A 24,183-nucleotide genomic window follows, 5' to 3' on the forward strand; every position below is an offset into this window, starting at 1 on the left:
TAACATTTTAAACGGTAACAAAGTGCAAAAGGGAGAAAGTAAAAATCACCCCCATTCCAAAGCTGTGTAGAAGCATATAGCTTTTTCTAATCCATTCATTCACGCATGCATGCATGCATGTTTTCGTTCACTCATTTTATCTTTTACACCTTGCCCTCTTGCTCTCTCCTCCTGTCTATATTTAAACTGAATCATGACAGGCACGTTCATTTGTAACTTCTCTTTCTCACTTCACATGTGGAGGACATCTCTGTCAGTAAACACAGATCTCATCATCACTTTTAATAGCAGGAGGTCATTCCATTGTATGACTGTGCTAGGACTTATTTAAGCACGCCCATGGAGTTGGGCATTTAGAGTGCTTAAAACATTCATTTAAAAAGCCCTGGATTTGGCTGGAGTGAAAACAAGGAATCCTTTAATGCAGGTTATTTTCCTCCACAGTGTTTCAGGCCCAGTTAAATGTGTTGTAAAATGTATAATCTGTTTTTGATTCCAATTTTCAAATCATAGAATTTTGGATACTTCAAATAATACTACTGTGCAGACTTTTCAATATTTATCAAATATTGAACTTTCTGCATATTTTAGTTGCAAATAATTCCCAGTTATTGAAAAGTGCCTTTACAGAATCATCATTTCCACACATACAGGCTATTCATTTTCTGGACAGTTTTCCATCCTCATGTATATATCTTTTGCATGTGGATGAGAGTTAGGCTTTGGAAGATTAAAACTCTGAGTAAAAGGAGGCTAGTATGGATTCTTAGAGATTCGATTTTGTATGTACTTCCTTTTTCCTCATTCCCAAGCTTCTCAGGGTGGATGTCTATGGCTAATTCCAACTTGGAGACTGTATAACTAGGCACAGTGAAGACCCTGAAAGTTCTGTTTCAGTCTTTAAACCTCATGGCGATTTACTTTTTCTTTTTCCCCAAATCCCTTCATCTCCTATCACAATGCTTTAACATAATCTTAATTGGAGGAAGCAGCTAAAATGAATAGTTGTGTCACATCAGGGTAATTAAAAATTTATAAGTATGATATATTTAACATTTTCTTTTTAAAAAAACTCATCACTTCTAGAATTCCCATAAAACTTTTACTAATATTTGCTGATGACTGTTGTATCTTGTTTACAGATATAATAAGAGAGCAGAGCTGTGACCTGTGTTCCTCTCTCCTATGGGTCAGCCTCTACTGAAGAGTCAGTGCAAAATAGTCAAGTGGTATCAGGAAGCTTCTGGGCTGCTTTGGCAATAAAGAAAAGATACTGAAGATACCTGATAACAGGGGACTTTGCAGTCCCGTCAAAGCCAAGTCTTTGTAGATGGTTCCCACTATGTGCCATTTTCAAAGAAAAGGAGGTTTGACTTCTAAGCTGTGAACAAGATTCTACGCACTAATGATCATGGTGTAAACTATTACTTGCTATTTGTGTAAACTCCTAACACATTTCAGAAAAATAATTTAAGGCTGCTAATAAAGCTATATAAAATACATGAAGATAAACTAAATCTAATATAGATGACAAAAATGAGGAAAAGAGAAAAGTAGTGTGGGAAAGGAAGAAGGAACCAGAGAAGAGATTAATATTAAAAATACATGCTATGAAGTGCTGTACATGTGGGAAACCGGTTCACAATTTGGGGTCTCTATAATACTGTTCTCCTAAGTTCAGTTGATCATGAAAACTTATAGAAGTACTTCAATTTTGCTTTATTATTTATGCATAGCTAAGACTAGGGTCAGTAGGAATTTAAAATATATTAACAAGGACTGGTCCCTGTAATAGACCCAACCTAAGTAAGTGAAATCTGATGTGAATGTATTTAGGAAGTCATTAAGAAGAGACCAACCTCCAGTGAACATCCTTTGGTAACACCAACATAATCAGGGCTGCTAAGTATATTATACGGAGTTCTTGAAATTTCAATATCTTTGAAGCAGCCAGAATATTTCTTCAAATTTACTTCCGGCCTGTTGAAAAGTTAAATGGAAAACAAAAGCAATATCATTAGGGCAATGGCGGTATAGCGTGTGTGCCTAGTGGATGAAAGCCATATGGAGCAAAGTGCTGCACAGGCAGGCACGTCTCTCAGACTGTGCACACGCGCACACACGCACCCAGCAAACTATGCTTCCCGAATTGCTGCACAGGCAGGCACGTCTCTCAGACTGTGCACACGCGCACACACGCACCCAGCAAACTATGCTTCCCGAATTGCTGCACAGGCAGGCACGTCTCTCAGACTGTGCACACGCGCACACAGGTACCCAGCAAACTATGCTTCCCGAATTTCTGCACAGGCAGGCACGTCTCTCAGACTGTGCACACGCGCACGCACGCACCCAGCAAATTACGCTTCCCGAATTTCTGCACAGGCAGGCACGTCTCTCAGACTGTGCACACGCGCACACATGCACCCAGCAAACTATGCTTCCATTAGCTCCTGGTTGGATAAGTGGATATGAGCACCATCCTGCACAAGGAGTCTTTATGTAGTTCTTCTTCCTCTCCTTTAAAAAAATAATCTCACCTATTGCATTTAAATACAAGGTACAGGAATGAACTGACTTCTTATGAAGTGCTTCATATGCATAATGAAATGTGTTTCTTTTTTTCCAACAAAGGGCAGAACTTGTATGGGACAGCGTAATCAAACTACATACCGACAAAGTTAAATAAAATTTTGCTCAAAATTAAAAAAAAATCTGCAAACATTGATTTTGAAAAGATAATATTTTCATTGAGACTGTTTTTTGGGGGGTGGTTAGCTGAAGAATAAGATAATGTCATATTTCTCTTTAAAGATTTTAAGTCAAATAAAACCTGAGAAACATTCTCTTGGATTACATAGTCTAAAAAAAAGATACTTTAAGATTAAGTTTATAGATTGACCCTAAAGTCCTTATCCTGTATTGCAGCAGTAACAAAATAAAGCAACCAAAGTCACGAAACATACATTTAATTTTTCCAATAAGGTTGAAAGTGGCTTCAATACCCAAATGACACTTGAATGTTTACTTTTTGCTCACTACTTCTTAAAAAGGGATAAACATGCTAGCACGTAGTAAGTGCTCAATAAACATAAGCTAGCAGGATGTTAATGGTGATGACACCTCTTTCAGCTATAGCAGCACTGTCCAGTAGAACTTTCTGTGATGATGGAAATATTCTTTTCTGCACTGTCCGAATCAGTAATTAGTAGCCATATATGGCTGCTGGCACTTGAAAAGTAGTTTGTGCCAATGAGAAACTGAATTTTTATTGTTATTTATTTATTCATTTATTTTTTTGGCGGCACCATGCGGCATGCAGGATCTTAGTTCCCCGACCCTGGATCAAACCCGTGCTCCCTGCATTGGGAGTATGGAGTCTTAACCACTGGACCACCAGGAAAGTTCCATTTTTTAAAAAATTTTCTTTAAATTTAAATAGCCACTGTGGCTAGTGGTTACCATATTGAGTAATGCAGGTCAACAACAATAGAAAAAGTAATACTTTTTTTTGATGCTAATAAGCAACTCTAAAAACTGTCCAATCAACACCAAGATATTATATTTATTTGGATAATGATTAATTCTCTCCTCACTGTCCCATGGTGGCAGGATTCCTTTTTTTGTCTTAATAAAAAACACATGACATGAGGACAAACAGGTAGGAAAGCAAATCAGACCCTGGGAGTTTGTATCAGGTGATTTATGTCATGCTGGGTATTTGTTCTATTTGTTTCTCTCTCTCTGGGACTGTTTTATTTTCTTTGATCATTTCCACTTGTTCCAAAGGTCTTCCCCTTCTCTTCAGTCAGCTGGTCATTACAAAAAACATGCCAACTAGAGAGTGAGAATCTTGTTTATATTCTTCTTGTATAAAGTGAAGGAAATGGGTGAGCTTCATTCTCAGTGTTCATTTGCTTCCATGTTCGCTTAGAGGAAGACTGATTTATCACAAGTTTCTCAGAGGTCTTATCAATAAAATAAATCACTCCTACAAGTTATGCACTTCATTGTTTCAGGGAAATACAAAGAATCATTTCAAAACACAATGATTTAGCAAGCTCGACATTATGAAAATCACAGGGTATAAGTAATCACATATGGTGATCAGATTCCTAATGAAAACCGCAGGCCACTGTTTCCTCTGTTTGCCTCAGAGGCAAAATTACAAAGCTACACAATGTCATTCCAGAGTTTTATTAGCATATATTTTCACTGAAAGCCAGCCTCTGCTTTTTAGCCGTCTCAGCAAACAGCACTTCATTGGTCTTATAACTGTATCGTGATTAAACAACTTGGATTGTTTTTTACACACTTTCATTTCTATATAGTCTAGTTTCTGGTATTAAAAGTCTAGACTTTGCTTTAAAAATTTCTTGTATCAGCTCAGCTTCATTATGTCCTTTCGGGAAATTTGGCACCATTAGGTTTTGAAATACCAAAACACTCAGCTGTAGCTCTAGCCAGGGTTTGATCAGCCACTTACAGAGGCCTGCTGCTTACAACTTCCACGCTAAAACCTCCTGCCTACAAATAGGAACTGAAATGCTCCTGAGAAGCTAGGATGACTGTCCGCAAGCTTCCTCGTCATTAATGCAAACATTTGTTTTACATATAGTATTTCCAGAGAAATACTGACTCCACAGCTAAATTCTAAATAAACATGGCAAGAAAGCAGCAGCTTTGTCAAGAGGTGCAAGGGCCATGTTAACGCTTGCATATTTGCAGCCTTGCAAAAAGCAACCAGGCGGTAGTACGCATTTGGGAGCACAGGTTGATTGTTGGGCAGACAGTACGGTACCTGGGAGACCAGAGTCTGAGGTTCAACCCAAGAGACCAGTTTGTTCCCCAGAACTAGATTTCGCCCATAAACCTGGCCAGCTGCCCTTAGCGTGTGCTGCTGCATGTGTGCACCTGGCGGCGCTGTGCGTGGGCGGTTGAACAAATAAGCAGAGCGACTTTGTCATCACGGCTGGTGAACAAGTCAAATTGCAGTGATGGTGGGTAAGCAGCAAGCAGCATTTTTGTAAGCAAAGGGCAGCATGAGAACTATCTCAGAATGCATTACTTGTTCGTGAAATGTACTGTGAATAAAGCTGCATAGGTGTCACTTCGCTTCTGCATCACTGCTTTATCTAAGAAGCCACATTTACCCAACCCATGCACTTGAAGAAGGCATGCATAAATTTAAATTTTACCTTGCTTTCATACTAGGTCAAAGGGAAGAGAAAGAAAATGATTTACTTATAATTGCATTTTCATTTAGTAAAACAACAGACTTTCATTATAAATCTTTTAAAAAAGAAAGCATTTCATAGAGATCTACAAAGGAAAGGAATATAAAACACCAACAGAAAAGAAAACAGACATATACCCTTGACTACAGTGAAAATAGAGTCCAACGGTGACCATCTCCCACACTATTCTCTTGGAAATTTTTAATTTTGGAATTGAATTTAAAGCACTCATATTTATCATTCTTACAAATGGGAAAATGCACAAGTGTTGCTATGCTGTAGTGTTCATGAGTAGCCTGTAAGGAGAGCTTATTGCCTCTTTGAACTTAATATACATAAAAATAATTCATGTTCATCACATCTTTTGCACTTTATCATATTAAGATCCTGTTTGTAGGCAAAATTACAGCTAACTATGAATGCATGTCTCCTTGACTAGTCACAAATATATGTCTAAAGATTGTTTTGAAATAATGAGCCATGCCATAGAAATATTATAATTATGAAACGCTGTACTGTGAGAGTAAAAATATCTTGGCAGTAAAGACTCATCAGGTATGTAGTCTGCAAACTAATACATAAACCCATCTCAATGAGGTTAACATATACACTTTTGTAGATAATTCCTAAAAATCACTTTATGGTAATTAAAGCTACATTATCACAAGAATAAATGAAGCCACCTTTGGATAGCCTTATTTTGGCTACATTTAATTCACTCCTAGAGAATTTAGTTAGTGATCTTGCAAAGTAAATCTTAGCCTTGAACAATTTGCTGGATCCCTAGTATTTAAATAGTACCTGAAACATAGTATTGATAGATGCTCATCAAACAGCTGTTGAATGGATAAGTGGATTTTGGAGTAATAACTATGCCACTATTCAAATACATTTAATCTGCAATGATTTTTCTGACCAGACACTTTAAATCTATATTCCTAATACAAATGCAATATCATGTAGGCGAATGCAGAGCCAGTTTATCTGCACCATTAAAGCTTATCAACTTATACCCTTGGTAGACTGGTAACTGGACAGGTGCCTGGTTTACGAGTTTAGATACAGAGAGGAGCAAACCTCAGTCTGCATACTCGCTATCATAAAATGATACTGAATTTCCACTGCTCATTTGAGAAATATGAAAATAATTGACCACCGTACTTTTCAGTTATTCTGAGACCCTTCCTATCGTAATGTGTTTTTTTTAGAGTAGAAACACCTAGACAGGACTTTTGCAACCGTCAAAAGCTAACAAACTACACAAAACAAAAATTTAAAACATGGTGGTCTGTATTTATAGTAAATTCTTACGGGTTAGCCAAATCAATTCATCCCATTCTAATTAGATTTAATTAACATTTATTGAGCACCAAATACTCTATAACTTGTATTTCTTATAAGTTGTTTTATAACAAGAAGCAAACTAATTAAATACCACATGAAATATTTTCTGACACTTTTTAGTTACTTCTATTAATTTTTTGAACTAGTTAAACTGCGAGTTAAATATATCTCCCTATCTGCTCTCTAAAAAACATACGTGAAATTTTAAAAAATGTTGACATGGGCACGAGAACAACTGATACCACTTTAGCATCAGGCATATGGAAAAGTTCCAATACTATTATCATGCTTGTGCTTAGCCATAAAATAGGTAGGTTATACTCACAGTGCCCTGGAACACTGACTAATTTTCAGAACACTAAGCAATGCCAGTGCACCATTATCTCCAGTGAATGTGCAAGGAGAAAGGCAATTACATTCAACTCCAGTTTCCACCTTTAATAACTTTTATAATTCTTTTCATCCGGTGACTGCAAGGGAAACAGTAATTCCCATCCATCTCTTCAACAAAGATATCAAATTAATCTTTAGTTTTTAAATCCTGGTGTTATTGTAACATGCAACACGAATTTTTAGATTAGGCCTTTCTGCAACTAAAGGTTATGACATTCCTGTTGTAATTAAACTTCACAACTCTAGTGAGCATAGTGGCCATTAAATTAAAACTTAATCCTTAGCTCTAAATATACACCAAATTACCTCAAATTTCTCCGTGTTGGCAGACCACCAAAATATATTTTGTCATCTGCTTTCAAGTCAAGACCGAAGTTGTTTCCAGGAGATGAAGTTGCTATCTTCTCCTCCTGGTTAGTATCTATATCTACAATTGATATGTTGGCTGCAAAGGAAAGAGAAAGTTTCACTTTTTATTTGTGCAATACCAACCACATCTATATCATCACTGTTCCTTCAGGATAAATTTACTTTAATTCTCAAATTAACATTGACTTTCTCAAGCACATATACTATATACAGCTATTTAATAATTGCAGAAACAACAATAACATCAATAAATACATTGTTAAACGATCCACAAAGAAAGCATGAAAATAATAGCCTGAACACCAGTGAAGGCAAACTAATCAAGATGAAAGAAAGAAGTGTAGATGGACAGCAGAGAACCCGTTGACATAGTTTTCCATAATATAGATAGTTAGAAAATAGAGTAAGATAATTAACTAATGCTAAGATAAATATCTAATTAGAAATTAGATTAGTAATTAGAAATATACAGAATTTGTGGTTCCTTCTGTAAATTTCAGTATCCACAGAAGTACTGGGGTTTAAGCTCATCCACAAAGTGATGTGGATGAGATGGCTGTGCACAGAAGTGGAGAGATGGGAATGTTTGTTTTGCGAGATGATGGGATCCACATCCATTGTAAATTACATTTTAGTTGGGGGCTGCTCAGTGTTTTGAGAGAGGTACAGTCTTCATGCCTTATTGCTTATCTCTCAGGTCTCTAAAGGTTCTTCCAGTGTGATGAGGATAAGAATTCAGAAATAGAAAGGAAAAAGGAAAAAAGAGAGGCTCTTCTCTGTTTAAACTGCTTTGTTCAGAGAGCAGATGGGAACACTTTATCTCATTGATTTTACCCTCTTCATTCTTAAAAGTCAAGCTAGGCTCCTTCTGAATTATGTGCTTTCTCACCATAACATTTGTCTAGGCCCAGCCTTTAACTGCTAAATATATTTTGGATCCTTGATGCATATTGAGGCATTGGTTCATTAACATGACAAATTTGGCCTCTAAATCTTTGCCTGATATAAGATCTGAATTAGCAAGGGTCTAAAAATGGCCACTTGAACCAATGGATTATAAGGGCATTTCTAAATGTTTATTCTTTGGAACACTAGTTTCTTGGATGTTCCTGGGTCAAGTAAATATGACAATCACTGGGTTAAGCAAAATTAAACATATGTCTTAATTTTATGGCTGCCTATATCTTTCAACATGCTAATATGTAATGTGATGCTCCAAAAGAGGGACACAGAGCACGAAGTATTTCCCAAATTTGTTTGACCTTGGAACATTATTATTTTCTCTCAACTCATCATCTTTTAGAAGAGTGTTCTTTGAAAAATAAAAGAACTATCAAACCTGAAAATTCCATTGTAATCTGTAGTCCTTCCATTTCAAAAGAAGTATTTTCAATAAAACCAAACATAATTGCCTTATAAAAAACGTCCAAAATAAAATACCTAAACCTATTAACACCTCAAATCCTCAAAGCAGAATTTTGTAAAAATAAACAAAAAATACCTCAAAAATAAGTTCCCAATTAAAAAAATATTCAGCAAGCTAAGATTTAAAAAATTAATTACTTTCTAGCACATATTAATTTCATACACACATATCTTTTTGACCAGACTAGTGGCTGAAATAAAAAAGATTTATGAAACTGTTTTCCAAACTTTTCCATACATATTCTTTTTTATCCAGATCAGCAAAGAAGTTTTCATATAGGGCTGTTGACTGGAACATGAAAATAGCCTTTTTTTCTACAGACCTGGTATGTATTTTAATGGTGTCTGTGAAAATGAGATTCTTTCTCTATCACAGGCAAGCCAGAGACTGGAGGTAGCTTTCCTTCTTATCCCTGAGTGAATATATGCATTTTTAGAAATCATTCTAAGAAAAACTGATTAAAAAGCAGAAACACAATTGAACTGAAACTCACTGGCCCAAGTGAGTGTTAGCTTCGATAGAGAGACAGAGGATGGCATATTTTTACTGATTTAAAGGAAGGACTCTACCCTATCCTTTATGAGTGATAGCAATGAAGTGGGTTCTGCTATGGAATGCTAACACTTGCTTTTATTTCTTGCCCTAGAAATTATTTCTTCCCTTATAGAATAGCCATTAACATAAAATTTTAGAGTTGATGAGTTCAGACTCCATTTATGGGTAAGCAGGGAAATAAGGGTTTTATTAAATACTAGACACAGAGTAGGGGCTTAACAAGTATTTTATAATCAATGCTATAAAGGAGTTGTTATAAAGGAATTGTTTTTACTTTGGTAATTCTTGTCTTTTCTCTCTTAGTCCATTGAAAATCTAAATGATCAATCTTGCATCCATATCAATGCACTTGGGGGGATAGGGAGCACTTCTATTAGTGACTGTGGTTCCACTAACTGTCTCTCAGGGAAGGTGGGGAATCCCTCCTGAAGGAGTGTATTTGAATTTCAAGGGACAGCGCTTTTACAAACTAGCTGAGAATAAAGCAACTAATCTGGTATCTGAAAAGGAGCAATGGTCTTACTCAAATTCCTATCCCACTGTTCCATGGATGCTGATCTTAATGCTAAAATCCACAGTGCCCTCCCTACATCCAAACCCAATGGGGTCCTTTGATCCTTATCTTAATCCATATCTATGCAGTATGTGAGGTTAAAATTTCCATCCTTCTAGAATTTTCCTTTTTGACTTCCATAATGCCAACTTCTCCAAGTTCTCTTGCCTTTGCAACCTCATTCTCAGTCTCCTTCCCATAGGACCTATTTCTTTGAACACTTCTGAAATGTTCATGTTCCCTAATGTGCTTTCATTTGGCCACTTGTCAGGTTTCAGCTCTCTGGGTAGCTCAAGTTTATATTTACTTACCATGTGTTGACAACTCAGAAATATATATGCCTGGACCTGATTTTTGCCTAAACATCCACATTCAACAGGTGAGTCACTATATACCTCCCCAGTTGATATGCCAAATTAAAATGGTTCTCTTTTTCCTCCCAGATCTGTATTATTTATTTTATTTGGTGGCACTAAGACTCCCACCCAATCTCCTAAATTAGAGTCATCCTTTCTCCTCACCATTCCACATCTTACCAATCGACAGCCCTACTGATCTCATCTCCTAAATAACTCTAATATCTGTCCTTTTTAAAATTTTTTTAATTTATTTTTTCTAATCTTTAATTTTTATTTTATTTTTGGCCACGCTGCATGGCTTGAAAGATCTCAGTTCCCCGACCAGGGATCGAACCCAGCCACGGCAGTGAAAGCCTGGAATCCTAACCACTAGGTCACCAGGGAACTCCCTCTGTCCTTTTTTTAAAAAAACACTTTTATCGAAGTAAAATTGACATAGCATGATTTGCCCATATTTAAAATGTACACTTTGACAAGTTTTGAGATGTCTATACATCCATGAAATGATCACAGTCAAGAAATGAACACATCCGTCACCCCAAACGTTTCCTTTTGCCTCTTTGTCATCCTTCCTTCCAGTCCCTCCCCACAAAACCCAGTCAACAAATATCCTCTATCGGCTTTCTGTGACCATATGTTAGTTTGTGTTTTCTCTATAATTTCACATAAATGCACTTTTTTGTCTGCCTTCTTTTACTCAGAAAAATTATTTTGTTATTAATCCATTTTGTGTGCAAATTAATAGTTCATTTTTTTTTTAACCACTAAATACTATTCCATTGTGTGGATGTACAACAATTTGTATATCCATTCACCTGCTGATGGATGTTTATTTTTTGTTTTTTGAGTATCACAAATAAAGGTGCTATGAACCTTCTGGTACAAGTCTCTGTATGGATATATGCTTTCACATATCTTAGGGGAATACTTAGGAGTGGAATGGTTGTTTCATATGACAGGTCTATATTAAACTTTTTAAGAAACTGCCAACCTGTTTTCCAATGTGGCTGTACCATTTTACATCCTCGTCAGCAGTGTATAAGAATTCCACTTGCTTGACATCCTTGGCAGCCCTGGGTATGTTCAGTCTTTTTTTTTTTTTTTTTTTTTTTTATTTATTTATTTCTTTATTTTTGGCTGTGTTGGGTCTTCGTTTCTGTGCGAGTGCTTTCTCTAGTTGCGGCGAGCGGGAGCCACTCTTCATAGCGGTGCGCGGGCCTCTCACTATCGCGGCCTCTCTTTTTGCGGAGCACAGGCTCCAGACGCGCAGCCTCAGTAGTTGTGGCTCACGGGCCTAGTTGCTCCGCGGCATGTGGGATCTTCCCAGACCAGGGCTCGAACCCGTGTCCCCTGCATTGGCAGGCAGACTCTCAACCACTGCGCCACCAGGGAAGCCCTGTTCAGTCTTTTTAACTTTAGACATTCTAGTAACTGTATAGTGGTATCACATTGTGGATTCATTTTGCATTTCCTTACTGTCAAATCCCACTGCAACTCTTATTTCAAGCCATCATTCATCTGTCTGAATTACTATTGAACCTAATTGGTCACCCTGCTTCCAGTTTAATCCGAAAATTTACATTTCTTATTTCTCCTTTCTCTGATTATTTCCTTATAGCTCCCTTTGTGGGCTCTTCCTTTACTATACTGCTTCAATATTGCTGTTTGCTCAAGGGCTTTGGATCACCTTATTCTAGATATGACTGTTTTGTTTTTCTCATCTCTATTAAGGTGCAATGATTTAAAACATGAGGATGCTTTGTAGCTATCCATCTCTGCCCCACAACTCTGCTAATCCTCAGATACGCATAACTAATTGCCTGTCAATTACACAGCTTCCCTAGGTTGCTAAGGATACTAAGAGTACCTTTAATACAGCATGTCCAAAATAGAACTCAGCATCTTTTCTAAAAAAGTATGCTGCATTTTTCCTGTATCCAATAGCCTGGTAAATGGCACTGACATATTCTTTGTTATTTTAAGGAAAAAAAAGGAATCATTTTTGATCTCCTTTTTAAAAAAATCTTACTCTCTGCATTGAGCATATCATAAAGCTCCTCAATTTTAGAATGCTTAATATCTTTCAACTCCATTCTTTCCTATCCATTCTCATGGTTCCCTTCTCCTTGCTCCTCCCTTGGTTTTCCTGCAGACTGCAGGAGCATCTGAAATTGTCACCATCTACCCTCCAGGTTGCTGCTAAAGAAACTTTACTAAAACACAAATCTGATGGTGTCACATTCTTGATTAAAACTCTTAGTAGTTTCCTAATGATTTCAGGAAGAGTTGAAACTCATTAGTTTAGCTCATAAGGCCCTTTATAAACTGACTCTGTATTCTCTCCAGCTTCATCTGATAATTTTCTGCCAACATTCATCCTGTTAGCCTATGGATTGACTTGTAGTTCCTGAAGCATTTCCCAAAGTGTGTTCAGCCAAATGCTAGTATGGCATGGAAGGATTTTGGTGATCAAAGAAGTTTGGGAAGTGTTCGATCAAACAGAGTTAAACATTCTTCTTAACTACTGTGCCGAGCCTCTAACACGCAAATGTGACTTCCTTGGGAACAATGTATACAGACAACAGTATTCCAATTTATTTTATGAGTGCAAAACCAGTTTTTGTCCAAACTGAGGCGTTTCTCCAGGGTTTCCTGTTCCAAGGAAAAGCAGTTGGAAAACGATGTACGATGATGTATTATGCTCACTGACGCCTTGAGGTTTTCATACAACGTTCACCTCTCTGAATTGCCCAAAGGGGCTTTTCACCCAGAGTACTCCTCAGCTCCTGTTCATGCCTCAGGGCGCTCCCTTGGGGGCTGACCTCTGGGTTTGTCTTTGACGTTTCTCTCTTCTGAGATTCCTAGCCTGCTATACAGATCTCTACATGGCAATTAGATTTCTACTCTCTAACCGTTGACTGAGTTGTCTATCTCCCCCATTAGACTGCAAGTTCCATAAAGACAAGGACTTATCATAGACTTCACTTAGTTCTTGCAGAGTATTTACTTGGTTCTTGGCAGATATTTGTTAAGTGCAGGAATGAAAGATGGTGCAAAGGTATACCTAAATTTTCATGACATGTCACACTGGCATGTTCAAAATGAATTAAGTCTAATTATATAAACAGAAGAATCTAAGTTTCATTTGCAGATATTGGCAATGCCATAGTACATAGAAATAGCGGAATTATACTAAGATAAAAATAGCAGCCCACAGAGACCTAATAGGCTTGGATTTCTGTCTTGGTTGTGAGATCTTATGTATATATGTCTGGGACCACATATAAGTTGGAGTCCACACTTTCCTTGCTGTAAACCAGAACAAAATACCTGCTTCATGAGCAAATGAAATAACGTTTGTGAAAGTGTTTTGAAAATGTCCTGGAATCATAAAAATGTTACATTATTATTAATTATTAACTTGCACACATACGAATTTTTGGCATTTTCAAAAAGTAAAGAACTGGTAGCTGTGCTCTATCACCCCTACAAATTCTACCTGTGGGCCACTCTAAAGGAAACATCTTGGCAAAACAGGAAGAAAAGGAAAGCACGCAAGTTTTTCAAATCTACTACAGGATATAATTTTACAAGTTGTAAGACAGTTTTATGCTTTCAAATTAAGCTCTCAGTTTCAAAAGAAAATGACAGAGAACCATTTGGCTCTTCAATCAGTCATGTCTAACCCAAACCACCTATAAGCTAAGCCAAAGAAAGGACTGTTTCAATTTTTCACAGAATTTGTGAGTACCTAAAATAACAGACAGGGTCTTCCTCATGATTAGGTACGTGGGAGCTTTGGATAGCATGATTAAGGCTCTGAGTGCATTATTACTATAGAAACTCACCTTGTTTTTGAATTCTTGACAAGGTGAATGATTTCCATTTCCCATCATTATGGTTTTGATTGCTGACAACGGAAGCCATTCCTGAACCCAGATCATAGCTGACTTTTATGTGCCCATCAGTGAGCTCTACACTCATGAAATCTTTCTATTAATAGAGTAAAAGTACACCAGTGATTAGATACACAGAGAAATATATGGGTATTCATTTTCTTTGTGGAGTTTAAAATAGGGCTTTATGGCTAAATTACTGAATGTGTTGATCTGTAATTGAAATCCATTTTTGGATACAGAATTGGTGTTACTATTTTGTGAATGTTTGTGGGTGTGATATTATGGTGTAAATGGTCACAACCAAATTACTAGGATGTATCCTTTTATGACAGGAGTAAAAGTGGGTTCCTTTGAAACCATATTAAGCAAACTAAAAAGTACATTTCCTGAAAGAATTTACTAAGAAATATTGACCCGGAAAAAATAATGAGGCTATTTAGAACCACCTTTTGACTTAGGTCTCTAGAAGAAGACTAAGGAAGTAGTTTTTCTGCTGCATGTTTCCATACCGGGGGAATCTTTACTGGGTGCTTCTCTTAAAGGATTATAAGGGAGTTATACTGAAAATAAATAAAAATTAAATTGTATCTGTAATTAAAGTTACTGATGGAAATATATAAACACTATGCACCACTCTTGGCTATTACACAGCCATCCCAGACTCCTTTGAACAATAACTGATAATTCAACAAAACTGATAACTGCATTGGAACCTTACAAAAAAGAAGCAAACATATTTTCAGTCATGAAAGATCAGCTGTGCAAATCTTTACCAGGTCTCGTGTGGCAAGGTACATCAGGAGAGCATTTGAAGAAAATGTCCTGAACTTGAACATGACAGTAGAGATGTTGGGGTACCAACGAATGGGGCGGCTGACTAATGCATAGCCTTCTCCATCAAACTGAATAGTCCCCTCACTATCTTCTACCTGTGGACTGAAGAGAGACATTTCACATGAATCAGACGATGTCTACTTGGTCCATCAGTATTCAATACATCACACTGTCTTCTGAGACTGGACTGTAGGCTGTTGTAGGGCAGGAACCATCCCAGATATATCTTCCATCCTTCCCCTTCTCTCCAGCTCCACTGCCACCATCAGACCAAGTAACCACCATCTCTCACCTGACTTCATTAGATGTTCAATAACTAGGTCATTGATGTTTTAAATGCTTTTGCTGAAGTGCTTGGTGGCTAGTTATATTAGTGTTTAAGTGTATTTTAGTGGTGTGAACTAGTGGGATTTTGGAATGGGCTGAGAATGCATTATTACATTTCCCAAATACATAACATAATAGGGAGTAGGGGTTGGCTGAAGAGTGAAGGTGGTTGAAAGGTACTAACTTAAAGTTGTAAGAAAAAAAAAGCCGTACCAGGATATAGGCTTCTATTCTCTGAACTCTTGCTATGCAGTAGGTTTTTCTGGGACAGATTAGATTCAGATAATGAAGGGTTCCTCTAACTATGTGTGTTTTGTTCATCTGTCTTCTTCACCAGTATGTAAGCTCTATGAAACCAAGTAGAGATTATGGGCCAGCCTCCATGCCAGGCACAAACTCAGCATCTAGTGTGGTACTTGGCTAATAGCAGAATCTGGTAGATATTTGTGGAATGAAAGGGATAATAGTAAAGCAAATTGCCTCACAGAGAATATATGTTCAATCAATATTGGTTGAATAATTAATGAATATCTAAGATAAGTCTTATAAATATAACATTTAAAAAGATTTTTTCCAAATGAAAAGTTATCTATCTATCTTATCTAGTTGATGTTAACAGAGTAAGTTTTGATTGTGGAGATTTTTTAAACTTTAAATATCTGCGTATTAGCCTATATTTGAATCTGTGAAATTGGAGTGTTGTATTCACTTGAGAAAAGAGAGGAGATATGAGAAATATTATAGTAATCTCATAAAATAACAAGAGGTTAGAATAGTATTTGTATGCAATCTTGGCTAACGAGAAAAATAATAGGGTATAAACATTAATGGCCTTGAGGAGGAGGAACCGTTACACATTTTAGACAAGTTGGCTTTCTCTCTGTTTCTGGAAAAGGAGAAATAAAACTGAAGACAAAAAGAAGGGAAGAGTCTTAACTATGCATTTCACAGTCAGGTTTTTGTAAATTTAAGGTATATCTAAATAGGTATAAGATCAGATGATGCCATATATACATTTTTTTCTAATGTACACTTAAAAGATGCTTTTTCAATATTCATGAAAAGTGTTCACTGAAAGTTTGAGGGACTAAATCAGCCTATTAACAATATAATTTATGTGAATAAATCAGCTGAATAATTTTGGCCTTCCTTCATCATTATAACAAATCCATTAAAATCTAGAGCACCACATTTGAGATAAGAAAATGTAATGTAGCATCTGCTAAGGGGAAGGTCCATGAGGTTCTCAAATCCTAGGATTTTGCATTATATACTGCCATGCTACTAGTGACAACAGGGTGCAGAAGTCACCACTGACACTTTCCCAAGTGCTTTGGCCCAGTGCACTGTTACTCACAACTTGAAGAGAAAAAGCACAATACTTCATATATTATGTCAGGATAGGCACTGGAATAAAAAAAATATATATCACATTTTATTTTCCTTGTACGGAAACCCTGGGATATTTGTATCCTGGTGTTCTTATGCCCTTAATCTATTAATTTCCTCAACACAGAATGGAAAAAATAGCAGAGTAGATGGCAGGTACCCTGGAGTCTGACGTGGAATCTCAGAAGTCACTTTAACACCTCAGGTTTCAGTGTCTCCACTCTGAGACGAAAGGGTTAGATCAATGAACGATTTCGAAGGCCTATTCCTACTCCAACCCTATAAGAGCTTCTTCTATTCGAGCAACAGGCAAATCTGCGAGCAAGAGGTTTTGTACAGGAATAGCAAAACATACAGATGTAAATCAGCCTACTTCATTTAATTCATTAGCCAAAACCGGTAAATCTGGCTTCAAATTGTTGACTTTGAGGTGGGGGAAAAATGAATCTTTCCAGGTATAGACTCAATATTTCAACATCTAACATTATATTAGAGTTTTCCTATTCATTTTCAATACATTTACCAGGAAGAGTGACTATTCTTTTCTAATTAATAAATGCTAAGCTTCTTAACTTGCCTTTTGTTTCTCTTTTGAACCTGGATTTCTGGTCAAGTTAGTAAAGATTAATTCTGCTATTTGGGACAGCCATGCTCTTCCATGTAAAACTTGTTAACCACAGAACTAGATGAATATGGAAGTTTAGTATATTAATATTTCATCATTGTTTCAGTGTTCAGCTAAATACATTTTACGAGTAGCAGTTTTTTTTCCCTATTTTAATCTTCATGTGATTTTTCAGAAGTTTAAGAAAAATAAGATACACTTTTTTTTATAGCCCTGACAGATAATCCTTTCTAAAACATTACAAAAATTATATCCTTTCTACTGACTACTGAATAAATGCAAATTTCTAAAACTGACATTCCAAGATCTTCTACAAAATGTTCTTAGTCTATGTCTTGTAGCCTTGTCTATTTCATCTCCCCCATTTTATCATTTCTGCTCTAAAAGTGCAACCATTAATTTTATGTTAAAATGTGTTATATGTTCTCCTGAAAAGAAAACAAACACCAGGAGTTCTCAAATACTTTTCCTAAAATTACCAAGGCTTATGGAAAAATAGGGCTAGGGCAAGCCACTCAAAACTTATGTGACTTTGTAATCAGAGCACTCACAAAAACAGTAACATTCTTGATCAAAATATTAGTATAATTCAAAAAGGTATATTAGGAATTTTTAAAATAAGGAATTATTTCAGTAAATGTAGAACTTTAGCCTATTATAATTACATTAATTCATATAATACTTTATATAATGAAGGCCTAAGATCTTTGCAGAATTGATAATTAGTGATGCTACAGTCTTAACACATAATATGCACTGCTGAAAGGACGTTTAAATGCTTTAGACGTTTGTTTGATAATAAGCTTTGGAAAAGCCTGCTTAGAAATTTACCAAAGAAATGTTTACGGAAAAGTTGGTGTTGATTTGTGAGTAGCAGAATATTAATGTAGACCTCATTGTCCTTGTATGGAAAGAATTTTACAGACAACATTCTATATTAGATTTTATGGAAGATTATTAACAAAACCACTTTAAAGTATGAATGGATCAGGCTTTCAAACTGTCCTCAATGCCATGCTGAAAAGTCCATGATGACAAAAAAAAAGTAGAAAGATGAAAGTTAAAACTTTTGGGGGGGGAATATTTTTGGGCTACTTTCTTCTATAAAACTCTAGAGATGTTGAGAAGAAAATGTGAAGTATACTCTGCTACGTTAATGGAGAATTTAGGTCCTAACAATGTACATGTTCCCTTTATACTGGAAGTAAAAAATACAAACTCCTTAGCACCTAATGATGTTAGAGTTACTATGTATATAAATTAAGCTTCCAGGTATTTAAATTTTATAGCTTTAACTAAGTATAGTTAAAATTGCTGTAGGCTCAGATGATCAGTGGGCTTTAAGTTTTTTATGCAGAGAAATCCTCTATTTCTTCTTAATTGTTTTACATCCTCTATTCAGGTTTATATAAGAATATTTATATATGCTTTATATGTTTTTTAAATATTTTTGAATTCCAACATTCTAACCTCTATCTTATAATGAATGATGTTTATTATGAAACTTTCTCCTGGCTTATCTTGACCTCTGCTTCTTAAGCAGAATCTTCAAGTCCCATGGGTTTCCACTTGAAACTCTTACATGATGCTATGTGTCATTTGAAAAATCCTGTAGGAGATAAAACCTGCAGTATCGTTCTATATTTTGTTGTAAACACAAGCAGAGTGAATCCAGGCTCTTGAGAGGCCTGAAGCTTAATCAGTTTAGGGAGACCTTTCCTTAAGTAAAAATAAATGATGACTACAGAATAGCCACAGACACGCAACACCTCCTGAACATGAAGGTAAGCTGGAGTGGAAGGAGATAGTAGTCTTAACTGATTGAGGCTAGAATATCTTACCTTTGCAAATTTTACAAAAACATATGACCATGTCAAAGTACTAGGATACTTCCCAAATCCTTGGAAAGTGCCTGCACAAGTGAGGGAGGGGACTTAAAGTTTCTTATCTTCCTGGTAAATCCACCTCTGAACACAATCGCTTCAAACTTGTTGTATATCATCTACATGATAATAGAACACTGCGCAATAAAATTAAAGCTTTTGTGATACACAGGCCAGATAGACCTTGGAAGAGTCCTCCTCTCAACTAACCTGACGGTACATCCTTTGCAGTCACCTTCTATTTCTCGGAAATTCCACAACCCTATAGGTTTGCTGTCAAAGTATGCTTCTCCCATACAGCCAGTGAATGTAATCACACGTACAGCATCAGCCTTCTGAAGAGAGAAACATATTTGTTAGAATTTAGAATTTCACAAAAAACTTAAGAGTACCCATGAGAGTTATTATGTGAACAGCAGAATCTGGAGTAGTTTTTATCCACTCTTTGTGAAAGTCTTGGTTGTGTACGTATCCATCTTTTAACCATATAATATCCTCATGGATCCTGGTTATTCTGTGCTTTACCAGTTTATCACCATTAGTAAATGAACACTCCAAGCTTCCGACCTTAGGTAAACTGCTTATTCTGAGATTCTATATTTTTTATTGGTCCGTAACATGAGATTATTAGGAGAATTAACTAAGAGAATTTATTTATGGTACCACATTCAGTGCCTGGCACAGAGAAGGTGTTTAATAAAAGTAAGTGCTCCTATCCACTAAGGAGATTTACGAGAAAGGGTACATACTGACTACACAAAGGGGAAAAAAGCTTGCATACTGATTACCCTATGATACTGCTGTCCCCAATTTTTCATTTCCTTTTACACCCAAGTAGGTTTCTAGGGCAGGAGAATGAAGGGACAGAGTAAATTTGTAAGAGAAGGGACCCTGTTGTTGTTGTTTGCGGGCATACACAGCACAGAGCCCGACATCTAATAGGGGCACAATAAATATTTGTTGAATGACAACTCTGGTGTCATTCTCAAAAGGAAAGGTCTTTTATAAATTTTTATTTTATATTGGAGCATAGTTGATTAACAATGTTGTGTTAGTTTCAGGTGTACAGCAAAGTGATTCAGTTATACATATACATTTATTCCTTTGCAAATTTTTTCCCATTTAGGTTATTACAGAATATTGAGCAGCGTTCCCTGTGTTATACAGTAGGTCCTTGTTGGTTATCTATTTTAAATATAGCAGTGTGTACATGTCAATTCTAGGTATTTGGCAGTCAAGAAGGAGGGGAATGATCCGCTCCGCTCTAGAGAACCTTGCTATAATTTAAACAACTGTTCCTTTTAGCGTCAATATATTACAATTCTACAACTTTAGAAGCACTTTGCCAAAGCGAATCCACATTTATCTGAATAACATGGAAGGAAAAAGTGAATTGATATGCTTGGATTTTAGAAAAAATAGAAGATAGTCACTGAGTAGTTAAACATTTATAGTTATAATTTTAGGTTAAACTCATCAACACATACATCTTCCTACCCTTAGGATCAAGTGGGGCACTGCCATGGAGAAGGAATGTTGTCAGACACTGACATATACAAGTCAGAAGCAGTCCTTGGAATTCTCTGTCATCTGTGGAAGCTTCTCTTAATTTTCCAGAGGTTGATTATCCTACTTGTGAATTGTACTTGCTTTTTGCTTTTCCTTCTTGTATCATAAAAACTATACTTGGGATATTTTCCTGCTCCTTTGAATTTTCATTAGCATGTTGATTTAATTACTTGTTTTCAGTTTTTTGGTTCATATTCTGGTGTGGCAGAAGCCTTGAAACTCTTGGTCAAAATGATGAAGATTTTCTACAGATTTCATTTGCTTGTGTTTTTTTTTCCCCCCTCAGACTGGCATAAATAAGTTTCTTTATGTCTAGTGACATCTGAATAATAAGAAGAACTATTTAAGGTGCAATTTAAGGTGTGACTACCATATCTTAGGCATGTAATCTCACTATTCATTGAGGTAGTAAAGGGTGGTGATTAAGAGTAGAGATTCTTGTGCCTGGTAACGAGTGTTCAAGTCCCAGTTCCACCACTGATGGCTATGTGATCTTGGGTGAATCATTTAACTTCTCTCTTACTTAGATTCCTTAACTATAAAATGAGGAGGATATTATCTACATTTTGGGGTTGTTATGAAAATTGTTAATTCATGTAAATTACTTAGAACATTACTTAGCAAGTAGTAAGGGTTATATAAATGTTATGAAAGTTTATTATTGTATCCTACAATATGCAAGCAAAGTAGATATTTTTATCTCCCTCTCTAGTTAAGGAAACTGAAGCCCAAGAGGTTAAGTGACTTGCCTAAGGTCATATTTTAGTAAGTGAAAGAGCAGGGAATTCAACCTGGATTTAATTTCAAAATTCATGTTTTTTTGTATTACTCGGTGCTATCCCTATATTTATCTTTCTGAGGAGGAGAGAATGTTGGCAATACGACTATATATTACTATGTACCATATATATTTATATGCAGCTCTAAGAAATGAGGACGATTTTAGTGTGTAGCTGTGGAATCCATTCCAATACTTTAGAGTCACATCTCATACACAGAGCAAATAAAACAACCTCACTCTATATGAAGGTTGAGTTCTCATAAATTTGGGGTCACCCTGGCTTTTCACATTTTCTGACTAATCTCATCCCAGGATGATTCTGCCAAGCCCAGGATTACGCATTGTATTTGGTTGTGCTCTTACATCTCACCCACAGGTCGTTTTCCAACACCTAACTCCATTTAATCAACACGAGCTTCTTTAAAATGCAGGCACTTTGCAATCTGAAATGCACAAGGACCTGTCACAAAGCAATTATGAATATTAAGTGCGTTACTCGATAAGAATGAGAAGAGCAACTTGAAAACTTTAAAAATCAGATCATGATCTGAAGGCTTATGGCTCCTGTGATATTTCCCAAGGTATTCATAAATCTTTTAATTAGATGTGAGTTTGAACTTTATAGCACTTTATATCAATAAATCATAAATTGATTCAGAAAATGAGGTATCTTTAAAAAACACTTTGCTCTTGAGGCAACTAAAATATCAAAAAATTGATGCCACAGATTAGGGCAAAACAACAACTGTTTAAGTAAATACACATAGGTTTAAAAAGACTGTGCTTCCAGATTGGATATTCAAGGAAGAAAATTCTTAAAATATATTCATGTTTTCATAAAAACAAATTAAGTAAAAAGTGGTCACGTTTTTGCAGCGCTTTATCATGTCTTTGCCCAAAGTCATCATGCCAGGAACTGTCTGCAGAGATTAAATAAACAGGATGGGGAAGAACACATTACCTTCAATTGCCCAGTCAAGCCACCAACAAACAGCATTGCGTTTGCGTCCACATCTAGAATAGTGTACCCTGGAGGTGACGCTGAATGGTATGTACTGGGCATAATGCTGGCTTTGGGTCCATCCAGAGCTCTCACGGAAATTGTTCCATTTCTCCCAGTTCTTCCAGGGTACGTGTTGAAATGAAATGAAAGAAAATACAGAAAATGAAGTATGTATCACATTTCTGGTCACTTCAGATTTAAAAGATATAAAATGTAGAGATTTGTTTTGGAATATTTAAGAGACAGCTGGGTGTTTAGCTTCAAACATTCCAGATTCATTAAACTGCAAATCAAAACCCAGAATCTGCTCTCTGCTATACGTTTACCATCAGATTCAACCAGGACCACTAAGCAATCTACCCTGATTCTGAATGTGTCCAGTGATAGGAAATGACACAGCAACAATTAGCTGATGGAATTGCTATTGGTTAAATGGAAAGTCTTTTTCCTCTTGCTTTACAAAACAATGTGCTATTTACCTACATGGACTATTTAAACAAGTTTATATTACTTCATTCAGCATTTTGTCTAATTTAATTCAGCAAGTGAACCCCAAATAAGCCACCCTTCTGCATTATAAGCTGCATAATTTCTCCTAAAATCCCTGATTATACCTTGGATCCAAATTTGCTGAAGTAGTCTTCCTGGAATCATGCAGTATTTATTGTTTGGCACACCATCTTAATGTGTACACTATAACATCCAGGCTACAGAGTTGTGTATACAAATTGTACAGAAGAACTTCACATTTGGATTCAATTAATAGACTTTTGGAAGCTACTATTATTGTATTTCATTTTCTTTTTTTAAGTGATTGGTTCCCATGAGTTGTTAAACATGAAAATCTGATCTTTTTCCTGAGACAAGCAGTCATAACAAAACTTTGTCATATTTCTCTCCCTACTGTCTCATTTTGGTAATCTTTTTATCTTTGAGGGTGCAGTATTAACTGAAATATGTAGAAACAATAGAATGAATTTATCAAATAAGGTTCTTCTTTAACAGAATACATCTCTTCTAATAGAAGAACTGTACTTTGCAAATAAAAGTATTCTTAAGCCCAATAAAGTACTTAATCCCTCCCCCACCATCACACATGTAAGCATTTTATCTGTTGCTCTCTCCTCTCTCTCCCTCACACACACACACACACACACACACACACACACACACACACACACACACTTTTATTTAAGATCTTAAAAAGGAATTGAAGATATTTCTTTTCATTAAGTTTCTTTTAAACTTTTAATTGTGAACAAATTAAACATATACACACATAGAATGAAACTCTATGTATCTATCACCTAGATTCAACAATCACCAGATCTTCGAGTCTTCTTTACCCATCTCTGATTACCTTCCCTTGGCCTTTAACAAAACCTCTTGACTGTTAGCTGCTTTGTGTGTAGTAGGTAGTTGGGAATTAGAAAAAGAAGAGGAGAAAATGAAGAGGAAGTATTGAAGACAAGAATGGATTCTACAAGTAATCTGTACACTGTTAGAAGTTAATTAAATTAAAGCATCAAGGATAGAATTAATTTCCTATTCCCTCCCACAAGTAGTGTGGACCTGCCATATTTTATATTCATGTCAGCATTTAGATACTGCACCCACCTGTAGCCAAGACTCCTGTG

The 24,183-nt window shown here is 36.2% G+C and overlaps 1 protein-coding gene across 2 annotated transcripts in view; it reads right to left on the reverse strand.

Moving 5' to 3' along the window:
- Positions 1-24,183, reverse strand: part of LAMA2 (laminin subunit alpha 2) — a 623,525-nt gene that overhangs the window by 37,082 nt on the left and 562,260 nt on the right. The window contains exons 47-53 of one of the 2 annotated variants that reach the window (XM_068551052.1): positions 22,505-22,664; positions 19,404-19,528; positions 14,909-15,071; positions 14,085-14,229; positions 7,281-7,419; positions 5,199-5,210; positions 1,860-1,980 (exon numbers count right to left, since the gene is read on the reverse strand). In XM_068551052.1, the coding sequence (XP_068407153.1) occupies positions 1,860-1,980; positions 5,199-5,210; positions 7,281-7,419; positions 14,085-14,229; positions 14,909-15,071; positions 19,404-19,528; positions 22,505-22,664 (865 nt within the window). The remainder of the gene's footprint in view (positions 1-1,859; positions 1,981-5,198; positions 5,211-7,280; positions 7,420-14,084; positions 14,230-14,908; positions 15,072-19,403; positions 19,529-22,504; positions 22,665-24,183) is intronic. The other variant, XM_068551053.1, reaches the window with a different exon arrangement.

Source organism: Eschrichtius robustus, chromosome 9 (assembly GCF_028021215.1).
Source record: "Eschrichtius robustus isolate mEscRob2 chromosome 9, mEscRob2.pri, whole genome shotgun sequence".
In the NCBI taxonomy this organism is placed as follows: Eukaryota; Metazoa; Chordata; class Mammalia; order Artiodactyla; family Eschrichtiidae; genus Eschrichtius; species Eschrichtius robustus.